At 36.3% G+C, this 15,587-nt stretch overlaps 3 protein-coding genes and 1 non-coding gene across 4 annotated transcripts; 3 read left to right on the forward strand and 1 right to left on the reverse strand.

Annotated features, from left to right (window-relative positions):
• Nucleotides 1-1,149: 1,149 nt before the first annotated feature.
• On the forward strand, nt 1,150-3,316 carry CYN (cyanase). The gene is made up of 4 exons (XM_048108678.2): nt 1,150-1,473; nt 1,934-2,005; nt 2,893-3,001; nt 3,130-3,316. The coding sequence occupies exons 1-4, from the start codon at nt 1,199-1,201 to the stop codon at nt 3,196-3,198; spliced, it is 525 nt and encodes a 174-aa protein (XP_047964635.2). The 5' UTR covers nt 1,150-1,198; the 3' UTR covers nt 3,199-3,316.
• A 7,617-nt stretch (nt 3,317-10,933) lies between these two features.
• On the forward strand, nt 10,934-11,006 carry TRNAF-GAA (transfer RNA phenylalanine (anticodon GAA)). Its single transcript has one exon. It is a non-coding gene; the product is annotated as a tRNA-Phe (tRNA).
• A 641-nt stretch (nt 11,007-11,647) lies between these two features.
• On the forward strand, nt 11,648-13,230 carry LOC125189032 (FK506-binding nuclear-like protein). The gene is made up of 3 exons (XM_048086234.2): nt 11,648-11,805; nt 11,910-11,983; nt 12,046-13,230. Exons 1-3 carry the CDS (start codon nt 11,725-11,727, stop codon nt 12,641-12,643), a joined length of 753 nt encoding a protein of 250 aa, XP_047942191.1. The 5' UTR covers nt 11,648-11,724; the 3' UTR covers nt 12,644-13,230.
• Nucleotides 13,231-13,994: 764 nt separating this feature from the next.
• Nucleotides 13,995-15,338, reverse strand: LOC125185222 (uncharacterized). Its single transcript, XM_048081724.2, has one exon. It carries the CDS (start codon nt 15,164-15,166, stop codon nt 14,324-14,326), a length of 843 nt encoding a protein of 280 aa, XP_047937681.1. The 5' UTR covers nt 15,167-15,338; the 3' UTR covers nt 13,995-14,323.
• Nucleotides 15,339-15,587: the final 249 nt, after the last annotated feature.

Genomic DNA, 15,587 nt, shown 5'->3' on the forward strand with positions numbered 1-15,587 from the left:
TTTAGAAATAATTTTATTTTGTAGAATAGCACTAAAGAATGCATCATTAGAGTCTATAGATGCAAGGCACGGTGATTATACTAGGATGAAGAATAACTAAACTGATAAAATTATAATAATAAAACTATATCCATCATTAGCTTCATCCAACGCAATTAATCCAAGTTTTAACATGATATCAATCTCTCTTATATTCACGTGCACCACCCTCAACCTATAATTTTTTTGTAACATATTTTAAAAATATTTACATGGTGTAATATAATTTTTGGGTCATATTCTAATACTTATAGCACCTAATCTAAAATCAAGACCTAATTTTCACCCTTAGATTTTAAAATGAATGGATGAGATTAAATCTTACGCATCTCAATAAATAGTAGATAAAATATCAACAAAAGGGTAATATCGTCATTATGTTATCATATGATAATTTTCGTGAATGTTTTTTTTTATATCAACATAATGTATTACAAATATCAACAATATGATATAAGAATATCAACACTAGTACAAGAAAATATCAACACATATTTATTGAGATTTTTATATAGTTTTATTGAGATATTTTTGATGCATTTGTTGATAAAAAGCTGGTTATCAACATTTACGAAAACTAAAATAAAAAATATTAAATTTCATCATCCGAACGTCGTCGGAACATATGCAATTGAGATCTCGTTGGAATCCTTATAAAATTATCTTTAATTTGATATATCTTTTGCGAAAAAATAATTTAAATCGAGAGAGAAACGTAAATCTAAAGTTTTAAGATAATTTTAATGATAGAGAATTGACATTAATACCCTCTAATTTTATTTATTAATTTTCTAAATTAAAAATATAATTCATGTAACTAGATCTTCTATTTTAATTTAATGGCTAAGATTCAGTCTTAATTTGGAATTGCTAATTAATTAGCAATTGATCCATCTTCCATAATTTTATTTATAAGGATTCAATAAATATTTAATAATAATATCTATCTCTCTCTTGTTCCACTTATAATCAAAGGTTTAGAAGCCAACTAACTATCAATAACTTCCTCCATTAATGGTGTTTGTCGTTTTTTGGCGGCATTTTCCTAATCACGGATGAGATAAAATTTAATTATTTTAAAAAAATGCATAATAAATGCAATAATAAAGCGTCGTCATTATCCACGCCACACGCCACCATCATCGCAAATCAGCTAACAATGGAAGCCGCGAGCTTGAAAGCGAGGATAGTCTCTGAGCTCCAAGCCGTGAAGCGGCGATCGGGCAAGACCTACGCTCAGATTGCGGAAGAGACCGGCTTGACCAACGTCTACGTGGCTCAGCTCCTCCGCCGCCAAGCTCAGCTCAAGCCCTCCACCGCCCCTCTCCTCCGCGCCGCCCTCCCCGCCCTCACCGATGACCTCCTCCTCGAAATGTTCCAACCTCCCCTTCGCTCCTACGATCCCAACTTAATTCAGGATCCTACCATTTATAGGTTCGCACTCCTTTTTTCGGTTTTGGCAAGTTTTTTACTTCAATTTTTAGCATTCAATCAACGATCGATCTCGATCCTCCTCTATTTTGCACTTCAAGTCGTTAATTCGTGAATCCTTAGCTCGATTCAGCTTGGATTTACAATATAGTAGTTGGTAATTCGATTCTAGTTCCGCTGGAATATCGAGGTTGCTTTAGAAATCTCATTGATTTGCTCGTATGAGTGATGACTGCAATTATGAATTTATGAATTTATGATGACTGCAATCAACGATCGATCTCGATCCTCCTCTTTTTTTTTTGCATTTCAACTCGTTAATTCGTGAATCCTTAGCTCGATTCAGCTTGGATTTTCTAGTTCCGCTGGAATATCGATTTTGCTTTAGAAATCTGATTGATGTGGTCGTATGTGTGATGACTGCAGTTATGATTATGATTATGATTGTTTTTCTTGTTTCCAGATTGAATGAAGCAGTGATGCATTTCGGGGAGAGCATTAAAGAGATCATCAATGAAGATTTTGGCGATGGCATGTACGACATTTCCCCCCAATTTTTTTACTTGTTGCCGTTATTTATGAAATTCACTTGTTTAGGTTGAGATGTTATTCTTAGCTCTAAATTATGCATCAGGTTAGAATCTGATTGAGCTAGTTAGGGATTGTGGTGTTGCAAGTGCAACAATCAAGCAAATCATGATTTACATAATCGATCAAATTATGCAGATTATTCCTTTTCTTTGTTTGATAAACACTTAACAAAGGAAATATCCGCAACAGCAGTGAACAGGTGAATTAGTTTGGCTTTAGTACAGAGATGTCGTAATAATTTTATCAGGAAAAAAGAACGAGTCGTAGAAGAAAGGCCCTGACAACGTGAAAGCAACTCAGAATCAACTTAAATAACGTTCTGATTCTCTGATATATACACATCAAGTAGATTGCCACCCTTTCTTGTACTGTTGTACAAGAATGCTTCTCGAGTCGTGTGATCTATATAGCGTGGTTGGTTAATGTAGAATAGTATCTGATATCGCATCTTCATGAAGTTTTGAAGCTCGTGTGGATTAGACCATAGAAGATAATTAACATAAAATTAGAGAACTTTAATGGAATAAGTAGTATGCCTTTTTGTTGTACTCCAGCAATCAAATATGCTGTGATCACCATCAAGTTGATGGTGGATTTCTTATTCAAATTGAATTTTACTTTACGCCATATTGCTTAGTGTAATCTCGTTTTGCTGTGTCCGCGGACGATATGTTTAATTTTGCAAGCACAGGTTGATTTTGGTTCACGAGAGGAGGTTATGTAAACATGATAATAACCAGCCTCTGTCATATCATATGTGATTTCATCTCTAGTTACATTCTTAATTTGACTGAACCCTTTTTTCATCTCTCTCCCTCTCGTGCTGGTTAGAATGTCTGCCATCGACTTCTACTGCTCAGTCGACAAAGTGAAAGGTGTGGATGGAAAGGATCGTGTTGTTGTGACCTTTGATGGGAAGTATCTTCCACACAGTGAGCAGGTCAGTAATCCATCTCCCTGATTCTCAAATACATGTAGATACACTGCACAATCAACATAACTTGAAATAACCATGCCACGATTTATCACAATTCAAATAAATTTGCGATATATCTCTAACGTTTGCAGATTACCGAGAATATGGTATCAAGACTGAAAAGGCAAGAACAGCAAGATGGCAAGCCAAAGTTATCGTAATTGTTTTATCGTCCCAAGCTTTCTTGATTACTCTGTCAATATGTATTGCTACTTGTAATCTATGTTGTACTTGTCGAACTCAATGGTAATAATCTTGGTTTTGGTTTGTGCTTCGTTATTCTCTGCTTTTTTTTTCAATTCATTATGGTTTTCCTGCATAGGTTTTCTTTGTTTTAATGAAAATCTACATAATACATATGCAAAAAAAGAAGACAAAAAGTAGTAGTATTACAATTTACATCCACAACAATTGTCTTTGTTTTCCATTTTTTGTCATCCATCAAATAAGATTGTGGAGTATCTATTTATGGTAACTTTCTATTTTTAATTAGGGGAGTTTCATTTTCTATTATTAATACATTAATACTTCAATATTTTTTTTATATCTCTCTTATTCTATTAACTAGTATCTCTCCCGTGCTATGCACGGCACATTATATTTTTTTTCCGGAATCTATATAATATACTTACCAAATAATTATGTAGAATAAATATTAAATGAAAAATAATTTATCATAATTAATCCATAAATATTAATGAAAATCTTTACATATCTAATATAAAAATTGGGAACACACGTCAACAACATATAATTAAAAAAAATATATAATTCAATAATATAACACTATCACCAATAAATAAAAAATACAATTAAAAACTCATGATGAAAAAATAAAATGGTAGAAGTATATCGTGAGACTAAAAAATAAATCAAATTTACATCACACAAAACAAAAAAACAAAGAATGTATAATTACCATTTCTCCTAATGAGATTTTAGATATTGATAATCAAAAGCTATAATTTAAGATTGCACTGGTGAGACACTTCCTAGTCGAGCTTCATTTTATTGCAATATAGTGACCCTATACACTAAAAACCCAAACCTTGAAACCTAAATCCTAAACCCTTAACTTTAAAATATACTCATCATGACTAACAAATGAGCCAAATATCAATAAAATTGTCCCTCCGTTCCAATTCAATTTTACTTTGTTGATCACTTATTTTATTTTGGGAGTTTTAGATTTGTCGATAATCCTTACTAACAAAACATATAAAATCACAAAACTGATAGAGAATACAGTACATTTACCTACAAATAAAATCATAAAGACGATTGGGTGACGATATACCACTTGGAAAATTTCTTCATTGAAATGATAATTTTAATTAAAGGAATTCAAATTTATAGAATGATTTTTAACGTTTAGAATTCTATGAATGACTTTTAGTTATCCTAATGTCCATTTTTTCCGTATCACGTTGCTGACATAATTGCAAAATTAAGAATCCTTAATCACACACGTTTTTTTTTGGATAACTGCAAATTTATAGGCTCTTTTAAATCACACGTATTTAACCTTAATATAGTTTTTATTGTTTTTTCAACAGTAATATAATTTTTAAAATAAAATGGCATTCTTGTAAATTTTCCCAATACTCCCCTTTTATATATAGTGACCCTATACACTAAAAACCCAAACCTTGAAACCTAAATCCTAAACCCTTAACTTTAAAATATATTCATCATGTCCAACAAATGAGCCAAATATGAACAAAATTCTCCCTCCGTCCCAGTTCAATTTTACTTTGTTGATCACTTATCCTATTTGGGGCTTTTAAATCTGTCGATATCTTACACTGGGTCGGGCTAATTGATAAATCTTACTGATAGTAGATCTTGACTGTAAATATGTTTATATGCCCATATCAAGAAAGTACTTTACAATCCTAAACCCTTAACTTTAAAATATATTCATCATGTCCAACAAATGAGCCAAATATCAATAAAATTCTCCTTCCGTCCCAGTTCAATTTTACTTTGTTGATCACTTATCCTATTTGGGGCTTTTAAATTTGTATTCGATATTTTACACTGGGTCGGGCTAATTGATAAATCTTACTGATAGTAGACGTTTTTTTTCCTGAATCTTGACTGTGAATATGTTTATATGATCATATCAAGAAAGTACTTTATAATAGGGCTATGTGAATGGTAAACAAAAATTTTTTTTGCTTGCATTCATCCAAGCATCTATTCATCCAATAGTATTATTTATTGGAGCCGAAGTAGTGTTTTGTCAAAATGAGGAGTCAAAGACATCGCCAAAAAGGGTTTAATTTCGGAACTTTTGGAGCCGAAGTAGTGTTTTGTTGAAATGAGGAGTCAAAGACATCGCCAGAACGGGTTTAATTTCGGTTGTGGCCAAGCTGTGGGCATTTTTTTCATATTAACCGTTTCTACTTTTTAGAATTAATTTGATCATATGTTGAAATCATTAATTGCCTTATAATTAGGGATATAACCTTTCCTATTCCTCACTTCGGATAAACATAAGTGTGAATAACGGTTATTTGCCTTATAATTAGGGAATATGTAGTGTCATGTTTGGCTAATAAAATGAGGTAGTATAATTTTATGCATGACTGACATGTAAACGTTTGGATGAGATGTGTCGTTTCATACACAATAATTATGGAAGTTATTTTTTTGTGTTAATTAATATACAATTGTGCATGAAATGTACGTGTAAACGTGTTGACAAACATTAAGGAAGGAAATTGTACGCCCTATTTGTCTTCAAGTTTGCTTGAATTATTTTGCAATATCCACTACATTTAATGGAACTTTTAGTAACAACCCAAAATCAGTTTTAATTAAATAATAATTATATTTAGCAATATTCATTACATTTATTGGAAGTCTAATTAATTTCCATGAAAATGCCGTTAACCCTAAACAAATTCACAAAGTAAAAGCTGGGGCTCTACTTTACAAATTATCGATGCACAATCCAAATATTTTTTAGAAACGAATAATGAGACGAATCTAAAAATACTTCTCAAAGGAAAATAAAGACTACAATATTAGTAAAATTGAGCAAACGCCCATGCACTGCTTGGGAATTAATTTATTTTATAGTATTAGTTTAAATTTTAAAGTTAAATAGTATCTATATGCCATAAAATAATAGAAATAAATACGTATGCAACAAAAATTTAGCTCTTTTTCGGCTTAACAGTCTCACCAAACGAAACCCCTTTTTTTCTTTTTCTTTTTTTTTTCTTTTTTGACCACTAAGTGTCCGTAACAACATATTTATAAGTAGGAAACGAAAGTCGGCTTCGTTTTTAGTTCTTTGTGCAAATTATTTAATTTCCAACATATACTACTGTACATATTATTTTATTTATTAGGAGTATTATACATGCACAATTCTTTTGTCATAAAAATATCTGATTCAAGTATATAAACTTTTTACTTTATTATCACACACACGTATACATATAGATATATTTGTACATAAATTTATTGATTCATCATAAATAATCAAATATTATATATTGAGATAAAATTATACATGTTATATTCTAACTATTATAATTGAAGAAACAAATAATAATAAGTGGAATAGAAATTACACTGAAAATAATAAAACAAATAGAATTATGATTAGTCGAGTTGAGAACATCCCACTTTCAGCAAGACAAATTATGTTGCGGCTAGCCTCTTGAATTGACGTATTGTTCCAAAGATAAACGACTCTCCTAACATATAGAAGCACCTTAAATCCGCTAGGTACAAATGAAATTGATTAAGCTCCGAGAATTCAGCAATACAATACTTCTAAAATGATACATAAAAACAAAAAGAACTTTAGAGATAAGAGAAAGTGATTTTTTTGATATATAATCCATCCACAACTCTATGACTTTTATAGCCATAAATAAGGATACGGAAAGTCATGGAATTAACACACTATAAACCATCAAATTAAGATAACGAATGTTACTTATATGAAATGAAAAGCCAAAATTCTTCCCATGGCCATGATCACCTTCCACTACACACGACATTACTCCCACATTTAATTATTTCTTTAATTTCTTTGCATCCTTTGTTAGAGATAATTTGATGTGGGAAATTGATCTGTATGATTGTGACATAATATTAGTGATGGATTGTAAGTAATAAAATATTTCCAATCACACATTAAACCCAACAATATTCAAGAAAATTTATAAAGGAAAATTGTGCACGCACATAATATTAAATTAATCAAAGCTATAGTTTTGTAATTAAATTTAAAGTAGTATTGTTAAATAGATTGTTTTTGTTAACTATCATATTTGTGACTGTATAATACATAATATTTATTATAGTGAACGGCTTGTATTAAATTTATTTGTATAAATGAAACCTTTTCATCTCTCTAATTACTATATTAATAAATAAAACCATTTTCAAATTTATAATTTTATTAAAAAAGTTATAATGGCAATCTTGTTATTTTTCTCAAAACTCCCCCTTTATATATGTATAGATTTTACACTAAAACATGTATCGACCACTACTAAAATTATTTTTGGTCGACGGAGATATTATGGCATGACACACAAATACAAAACCAAGTGAAAGGTTAGCATGTGATGTCTGCCATGGACTTCTACTGCTCAGCCGACAAAGTGAAAGGTGCAGATGGAAAGGATCGTGTTGTTTTTACATTCGACGGGAAGTATCTTCTGCACACTGAGCAGGTCACTAATCCATCCCCCGTATTCGACACACTGCAACCATCCTCCTCATTGCAAGTAGCTATGCCACAATATATAAATACTCTCTATCGTTTTGCAGTTTACCTAGCATATGGTGAAGATAGTAAACCAAAATATTGGCAAATGGAAGATATACTCAAATCACAAGAAGATAGAAATAGATATTTTTCCACATTCTATTTTCTAACATTGGAATAAGTGTCAGAATCGTCGACTGCACATTAGTTTATCAAACAATAATCTTTGGAGGAATCAAGTCGAACCAAATCAAGATCACTCTAAGCATAGAAAAAATAAAATCTTTCCCTGGTTATGAGATGAATCATGAATGTAATGATATAAAAATCCATGGGTTTTATCTTAAAACCAATTGATGATAGGAGGAGGGGTCATGAGACTTATATAGTGGATTAAGCTCTTTGTGTACACCGACGTGGGATATTGTTACATTCATTTTATGTTTCAATTGCCAACGTGTAATAAAATGGTCATGGTTCATAAATTTATATTCATTTGTCTACAAATGAAAAAAAAAAAAAAAACTAAGAGCATCCGCAATGGTCGGCTAGCGACCGGCTAGCCGATTCGTCGCGCTAGCCGATCGGCTAGCCGAACCATTGCAATCGGCGAGGGCGATTTCGGCGAGCGGATCGGCGTGGGCTGGCCGATCGCTCGTCGCTGGCCGAAGCGCTGGCCGATCGGCTAGCCGCCATTGTGGCGGCCCGATCGGCCAGCGCTGATTTTCGATTTTTTTTTAAAATCATATATAAACGCGATTTTCGTTTCATTTTCATTTGCACCACTTGTTTTAACGAGTTTTCTCTCTCTCTAACTTTCTGTACAAGAGCATCATCGAGCGATGGATCACAACAACGAGTCCAGTCCAGCGACGAGTGGATCTCAGACTCCCACGGTACCTGTGGGATCTGGATGGGGGCAGATGGGCCCGGGGTGTAACATCCCTTGGAATCAGATGATGGGGATGATGGCTGGTGCGCCGGGGGGGGGGGGGGGGGGGGGCGATGGGGGGGAACCAGGGGGGTATGCCGTGGGGGATGCCGGGCGGCGGGCAGTTAGCGCCCGGGTGGGGGGGTATGCCCCAGCTGCAGCAGCAGATGATGCTGCAGGCAGATGATGGGGATGATGTGGCAGGGGGGGATGCCGCACGGTATGCATCCCGGGATGCCGGGGGGGTGCAGGGGTCACCGGGAGGGGATGCGGTATATCGGCCCTCGCTTGATTTTTTGACGGCTTCGTCTCACACGTCGACCCCGGTGGAGACGCAGTTCTCTGGCGATGACCTTCTGTCATTGCATGATATGGGGATCGATCTCGGGGACGATGATACTCCCGTTCCAGCAACGCGGGCCGCGCCGAAGAAGAAGACGAGGGGGAGGGGGAAGGGCAAGGCGGTCGGCGAGTCATCGCAGCCCGCTGCCACTGGCCGGAGGAAGTGGACGGAGGATGAGTACGCCGAGGTGGCCAAGGGGTGGTTGGAGGTGTGCGACGATCCGCTGGTTGCGAACAACCAGCGGGTCGTCAACATGTGGGCGAAGATCAGAGCTGCCTATAAGAGGCACTGCCCGTACGGGGAGGACTTCAGCAACGAGGAGGTCCGGAAGGGGTGGGAGCGCACCAGGGCCGCGGTGGGCCGTTTTGCGAATTTGTACGCCAACGCCCTCCGTCAACTCAGAAGTGGGCAGACTGAGGACGACGCCCGGAGGATAGCCGCGAGTCAGTTCCCCTTGGAGGGGAAGTATAAGGAGTTCACCTTCTGGGAGTGCTTCTTGTTGTTGAAGGACTCCGAGAAGTTTCGGGCGGGGTGCGACGCTGGGTGGCCGAAGAAGCAGCGACTGAACTATAGCGGCGACTACAGCGGCAGCAGCGGCGGATCCCACGACCTCCCCCCGGATGCTGAGGAGTTTCCATCCCCTCCTTCATTTACTGGTCGCCCCCGCCCGGTTGGACAGAAGCGGGCGCAGCGGGCTACGAGGGCGGATCCCCCCTATTGCCCCGCGAGGTCCAGTCCTCCGCCCTCCCAGCCGCCCCACTCGAGTACACTCTCCATTCGCGTAACCAAACGCGGGCTCAGATGTTACAGGTCTTCCGAGAGTGGAAGAACGCCACTGACCCCACGGAGAAGAAGGTTCTTTACGAGATGCTCGAGAGCATGCGTGCTGATTTAGAGATCGCGAGGTCACGGCTGGGGGGTTCCGACGTGGGCTCAGATACCACGGGTGGCGGCAGCGGCGGCGGCGGCGGCGACGACGAGGACGACGGCGATGAGGAGTAGAGAGTGGCGGGGCTCGTGTGTTGAAGCCCTTTTTAAAAAAAAAAAAAATCATGTACTTTTTTTTAAAAATCTTTGTACTTTTTTTTAATGGAATGGATTATTTTTCCCCTATATGTGTCGTAAATTTAATTCCGTATTTTAATCGTAATTTTAATTCCGTAAATGTTGTATATTTTGAATTATTTTTATTGCGGTTGGCCTATGGCTGGCCTAAATCTGATGTGGCAGGTGGTTTTTTTAGTGTTGCTAACGTGGCAGGGGAGAGAATGGCTGGCCTAAGCACCATTGCGGATGTTCTAAGTATGAGTATAATTTTGTTCCAGTCTTTTATTATTGCCATTATATTTCCTATCACGAAATTGTCGTAATTATCCCACTTTCTTGATTATCTCTTTCGTTTGCAGGATACCAAGCTTAAGTTATCAAGACTGAAAAGGCAAGATTGAAAGCCAAAGTTATATTGTATTGTTATGAAGTTCCAAGTCTTCTTGATTACTCTATGTTGTTGTGATGATGGAAAAGATGCTAATAAACTGGGTTTTGCATCGTGTGATGAAATACTTACTGTGTGAAAATTTTATAATAAATATTTAAAAAAAAAAAATTCTTACCGTGTAATACTTTCCAAAATCTACCTATGCAAAAAAAAAAGAGAAAAGTATATAGTATTATATAATATAGCATACAAATAAAAAAAATAATGTTTACCACATGATGCAACAAATAGAAATATAATAATATTGGACTTAATGTGCCTCAAAATATACGAACTTGGGGGTTTCATTTTTCTAAATTGTTAAAGCTCGAGTTTATGCAAGTAAATAAGGAGTAACTGAGAAGAGGAGTTAGTAAGTATTTATATTTCGTCATTAAAAATCAAATGCGGGGATAGCTCAGTTGGGAGAGCGTCAGACTGAAGATCTGAAGGTCACGTGTTCGATCCACGTTCACCGCATTTCTTTTTATTTTTATTGCCTTTATTCCAAATTCCTATTAATTTAAGTCTGATTACATTTTTTGGTATCATTGTCTTTAAATTCCTTTTTTTGAACATGCTACTAATTTTGTTCTGATTTATTTTTTAAAAACTTTTTTGTATTTATTGTTTTTAATTTCCTTTATTTGAACTTGCTACTAATTTTGTTTTATATTTTGCACTTATTTCCTTTATTAGATTTCCTATTACTAAATTTAAAAGTGTATGCTTAAAAACTCCAAAATCCTATTCGCACCATAATATGAACAACACTTTTTTCCTCTAATTAAATGAATTTTTCAAAATTAAGATGTAATTTTTTTAAGGTTAATCAAAATTCAAATGTAGATAGCACAAAAAAGCAACCTTTATAATATATTACTAGACTAATTGAATCCTCATTCAAGACTCCACATTTTTAAATGGTTAAAATGACTTTATTATTTCACACCTGGTTTCCCTTCCTATTTTTATTCATTCCATAAAAGTTAAATAATGGAGAGAGAGAAAACAGTTGTATTCCAGTGTCTTTATGTTAGGATGCTTAGCTCATGTGTACCAACCTATCATTATTACATTTTCTCCTCTTTCTCAACGTTATTATTTTCAAAATTCTATGGAGGGACAATGACTATATATGTCAAATTCTCTCTCTATAGTCTGCTGAAATTGGATTCATTGATTTCCATTACATCAAATGGGATGCTTTGTTTCATGCTTTGGACTCAAACACAAAAAGAAGAAGAAGAAGACCAGAAAACCTTCTTGGCTTGAACAAGTAAGAACCAAACTCCCTTTCACATTCACATTCAAATTCAAACATCAAACACCATTTTCCAATGTGAAATTTATGGCTTTGAATTTATTCAAAAAATCTGTTAGGACAGCAGAAGAAGCTATGTGCCTCTTGATTCTGATCTCAAAGAAAGCCTCACTTCTGATACATCTCAGCTCAAGTAAGTCCCAAATCTAAGCTAAAAATTTACAAGCTGTCAATTTATGGTTCACATTTTTGTAGGGAGGAGAAGCCATTAGCACTCAAGCTTAAAAAGAAAGTGAGGTTCAATCTGAATGTCAAGGCTTACGAACCGATCCCTGATGACGATGAAGTCGAGAGTGAAGAAGAAACGGGCTTGCGCTACGAAGAGGATGTGATCGCGTCGTCCTACCCTGCAAGCTACAGATATCACAACTGCAGGTACAGCGACAGTGAAGAAGACGGAGACATAGACGATGATGAAGATGAAGATGAAGAAGATGACTTTAGTAGCATTCAGAGTGATGATGTTGGATCAGATAATGATGTTAAGAATCAGGATCAAACAAGTGTAGAGCAGCGGGCGACTGAATCAAGATCAGATGTTGGACGATATGTTTCTTCTGTGCTTTCTCCGGTTGAGAATTTATCTCAATGGAGAGCAGTGAAAGCCAAGGCCGCAATAGTGCAGCCGAAGCTGCAGAAGGAGAATTTAATTCCTTCATCCGCGGCTCCTCACTCTGACTCAAAAAGGAGAAGTGATGTTGCAGTTGATGCAAGTCTATCAAACTGGCTGAGTTCGCTGGAAATGAGTCCTCTCGTAAAGAGCAGCGGTTCAGGTCAGAGATTAGGCCTGTAAGAAGATGCATATCGAACATTTCATGTCAGTGTTGCAGGAGAGGTATATAAGAATATACTATTTTTCAAGGGATTTTGAGAATTCTACCTTGCTGCTTTGTTTGATTTGAGTTGTGGCAGCAGTTTTTCATTGGTTTGGGCACATATTTTTCTGGTCATTTGTTGGTGAGTTTCATAAGGCATGAAAAGAGAACAGTCATAAACAGTTTGTTGTTTCCAAGTTAGATAAGGCATATGCTGTTGTTACTGGATAGCATCAAATTTCAAGTTTGGAGAATTGTTACAGCATTCTTTCAATTTTCTGTAAGTAGTCAAAATATGAGTTTATGAAAAGTAAAAACTGTGAGAGCACCTGTTAAGGCAGCCCTAACTTCATCTCCCACCTGCAAGATCTGATGCCCAGAATCTCTTTCGACATCAATAAAATGCAACTACCAATAACGAAGAAACTTTACTACACAAAAGAATGTCCATATTTCACAGGTACTTGATGTAAAATGGTGTACCAGCTTGAGCAAAGAGACCTCTTCTCACATTCTCTGCTTTCTACAGTAGACAAATTGACTAATATTTCGAATTTTGAGATGTTTATTATGGATAGCCATTTTCTGTAAGCTGATTGGATTATATACTTAAAATTTTGAGATGTTTACTATGGGATAGCCATTTCCTGTAAGCTGATGGGATTACATTAGGCCTTGCGACAAGCGAATCAAAATCCCATGTTAAGTCTGCTCGAACTTTTCTTTTTAACCGATTCAATGAGATTATGTAACTAGCAACAGTAGAAACTTAAAAAACTGTGTACAGTAGCAGATAAAAAGAAGCGACTCTGATAATTAATGTTCTTAATAGGTTAATGTTCAGTTCATAATTAAATGTAAAGACTGCTCAAACATTTTGAACTAGAGATTCGATGAGATTATGTATCTGGCATCAGTAGAAACTTATAAAGAGATTAATGTTCATAACTATGAACAGTTGTAAGATAAAGAGAAGCAACACTGATAATAAATGTTCTTTATAGGTTCATGTTCATAATTAAACGTTAAGTCTGCTCAAACTTCATATGAACTGAGATTCAATGACATTAAGTCTGGAATCAGTAGCTTTGAAAACTAAGAACACCAGCGAAATAAATAAGTAATGCGAACAGTTAATGTCATTGCAGGTTGATGTTCAAAATTAAATGTAAAGTCTGCTCGAACTGTGTTGATTCAATGTGATTATGTGTCTGGCATAACTAGAAAGTGAAAACTATGAACAGTAGCAGAATGAAAGAAACAACACTGAGAAAGAAATCCAGCTTTTGAATAGGTAACTGATTAATACTGGTAAAACAAAAGAGTATATAACTAGACTTCATCCCTGATATTTTTGTAGATTTCGATCTCAAATTTTTGAAGAACAGACCTAAAAGCATATGAATCAACCTTTACATAAAATGTCCTAAGTTGATACTTCACATATGTAATCAAACCTAAAATGTTTTCAAGTACTACCCAAAATGAGACAGAAGTTACATATTCAACCAAGAATGGAACTGTAATCTTTAACATGTAAAACAAAAGATGGCAGCATTGCAAAAACTAAATGTAGTAAGAACGTGTATATATTCCGTTAATAGCTCTATACTTACAACGGCTCAATGTAACCAAAACAGCAAAAGAACCAAAACCTCTCATTCAATCTCAATTTCAGGAAGCTGATGCATAAGCATGCTCTCAGACCCTTGAACGCTCCCCTCGCCACGTTTCCTCCTATGCAACAATCCAAACGACACGAAGCTGATCGCCATAACCACAACCACATGCCCAACAAACACCAAATTAATCAATGCCACACCCCTCCAAACATCATCATCAAGCTCACACTTGACATCAGCCTCCCCTCTCCCAATCTTACCACACCCCTTCAAACCAAACGCATCAGTATACAACGAAAGGCCTACTTGCATCACCCAACTCCCCTTCAAAACAAGCCCACACGACAGCAAAAACTCCGCGAAAAACGCCCCCGGCCTAACCGACAAATGCACACAACACACAGCGCAAAGTACAGTCAAATAGCCTAGAATTCGATACACCCAACCGGCAACCCCAACAAGCCCAGTCCCAGTCATGTAAAAATCAATCAGAAACGCAATTGCAGCGAATGTGAATACAAGATTGTCGGGTACAGAGAAAAGATCGAAACTTTCTTTGACATAGATCAGAATCAAGATGGCCCAGAAGAGGGAAACGACGACGGACTGCTGCAAGAATGAGAATTTGTGGGCTGGGGTTTCTGAAAATGCGAGGAAGAAGACGAGGTTGGAGAATGAGGCGATGGGGAGGAGTATTAAGAGGGAGTAGATGTCGAGGTTTTTCCACTTGGATTCGGATTCGGAGAGATACCATGTTCTTGATCGGAAGAGGGAGGGATTGCTGAGGTAGAGAGAGGAGGAGAAGAGGAGGCGGCGGAGGCCGAGAGGGCAGAGGAGGAGGGAGGCCGTGAGATGGGTTGCCAAGGATGTTGATGACATTTCCCTTCCCAAAAGAGTGATGATCGTCAGAGTGTAATCGGAATCTTGAACAAATTTGGGAGAATCATGATTTGGCTGTGTGTCTGTATTTTGTATGAGGGGAACAAGTTGACTAATGGAAAACTGACTACTTCGCCGGCAACTTCCTTATTTCTTCTCAATACTACTCCTACAAAACTCTGTACTAGTGTTTTTGTTATTTGTTGTTACTAGAGTAGCGGTTAAAACTGGTCTTGAATATATGTCCATCTTACGATTTTGACCTTATACTATATTTTTTGAATTTTTGCATCTTGAACCTTTCAACTCGGACGGGGTTAATTTTTTAACTGTTTTAACTTGATTTTTACCTATTTTGACGGTTTTAACATTCCCATTCGGGTTAAAATCGTTTAAAAATTGACGAAAATGTTAGTGTAGG

Source organism: Salvia hispanica, chromosome 2, assembly GCF_029641045.1.
Source record: "Salvia hispanica isolate PSC_SH4W2 chromosome 2, Shi_PSC_v1, whole genome shotgun sequence".
Classification (NCBI taxonomy): Eukaryota; Viridiplantae; Streptophyta; class Magnoliopsida; order Lamiales; family Lamiaceae; genus Salvia; species Salvia hispanica.